The 1,201-nt window shown below is 56.4% G+C and overlaps 1 protein-coding gene across 4 annotated transcripts in view; it reads right to left on the bottom strand.

The window, feature by feature from the left end:
* Positions 1–441: 441 nt before the first annotated feature.
* Positions 442–1,201, bottom strand: part of TTYH1 (tweety family member 1) — a 20,486-nt gene continuing 19,726 nt past the window's right edge. For 3 of the 4 annotated variants that reach the window (XM_032271150.1, XM_032271152.1, XM_032271153.1), the window contains 2 exons: positions 988–1,068; positions 442–824 (listed from right to left, as the gene is read on the bottom strand). In XM_032271150.1, the coding sequence (XP_032127041.1) occupies positions 791–824; positions 988–1,068 (115 nt within the window). In that variant the 3' untranslated portion in view covers positions 442–790. Of the gene's footprint in view, positions 825–987; positions 1,072–1,201 lie in introns of all 4 variants that reach the window. The other variant, XM_032271151.1, reaches the window with a different exon arrangement.

Genomic DNA, 1,201 nt, shown 5'->3' on the forward strand with positions numbered 1-1,201 from the left:
TTCTCTTGGAATTCTTCTGTGCCTTTACTTGTATACATCCAGATCTTCCACCCTTCTTATCTATGGAAGTTTTGGGCCAGATGGAGAGCTGATATGTCACTACTGCTGCTAAACCAACCATCCTCACACTGACTTGAAATCTGTCTTCTGTCATGTGTACACGCGCACACACACACACACACACACACATATCTATTTCTAGGCCATCTATTCTGTGCCAGAGATGTCTGTGCCTTCCTGTGTCAGGACACATGTATCACTTTTAGAATCAGAGAAGAAAGGATATTTTTTGTTTTTTTACCTTTTTTTTTTTTTTAAAGAACAATGTCTTTGGATCCCTTGCTGAGCCTGGACAGGCGCAGACACGCCTGGCAGCTGGGAGGATGCCCCAGCCTCGGCCAGGAGGCCTGATCAAGGGAAGGCAAAAATAAGGAGGACAGCTGCTTGTAAAATAGTCTTCCCTTTTATTTTAAATCAACCCTTTTCCAAGTTAGTGCCACAAGTTGAGATCAGGGGGTCAGAGCCCACTGGGACGTGGCAGGGGCAGCAGGGGGACTCATGTCCCCCTCCCCTCAGCTCAGTCCCTCCAAGGATGGGACTGGCAGCCCGGGTAAAGGGTGCGAGGCCCTCTGCCCCCTCCTCTGCCAGCCCTACACTCCCTAATCTGCCCCCTCAGCTACTCCCAAGGCCAAGGACAGAGACTGGGGCACAGGGGCCAGGGCAGGGAGGCGGTCCTATGTGGGCTGTCCCTGGCCAAGAGTGTTAGTGGTCAGAGCCCAGGCAGGCTGGGTTAGTGGGGTCTCCTCCGGCAGCCAGGGAAGGAACTGCGGAGAGAGACAGAGACAGGGCAGTGACTCGGGCTGGAGGGCCTGCAGGGAGCAGCCACTTAGCAGGAAGCACCCAGCCCATTCCTGGAGCATTGCAGAGGGTGGGAGGGGAGGGCAGAGGCCAGGCTGCAGGAGCTGGGGGTGTCCCTTGGAAGCTCACCGAAGAGGGGAGGCAGGCTCCAGTCCGGCAGGGAGGAGGGGCTCAGATAGACGACTGCCACTGCACAAAACGCTTGGATTCCTGCTGGGAGAGTCAGGGGACAGGAGGGAATGGAGTGGGGATCGGCTTTGTACTGTGGGACCCCAGCCCCTACTCCCTCAGACCCAGGAGTCCAGGCCCCAGCCCCTCCTCCCTCAGACCCGGGAGTCCAGGC

The sequence above is a fragment of the Sapajus apella genome, unplaced genomic scaffold, assembly GCF_009761245.1.
Source record: "Sapajus apella isolate SASKATOON/1434 unplaced genomic scaffold, GSC_monkey_1.0 scaffold224, whole genome shotgun sequence".
Taxonomy (NCBI): Eukaryota; Metazoa; Chordata; class Mammalia; order Primates; family Cebidae; genus Sapajus; species Sapajus apella.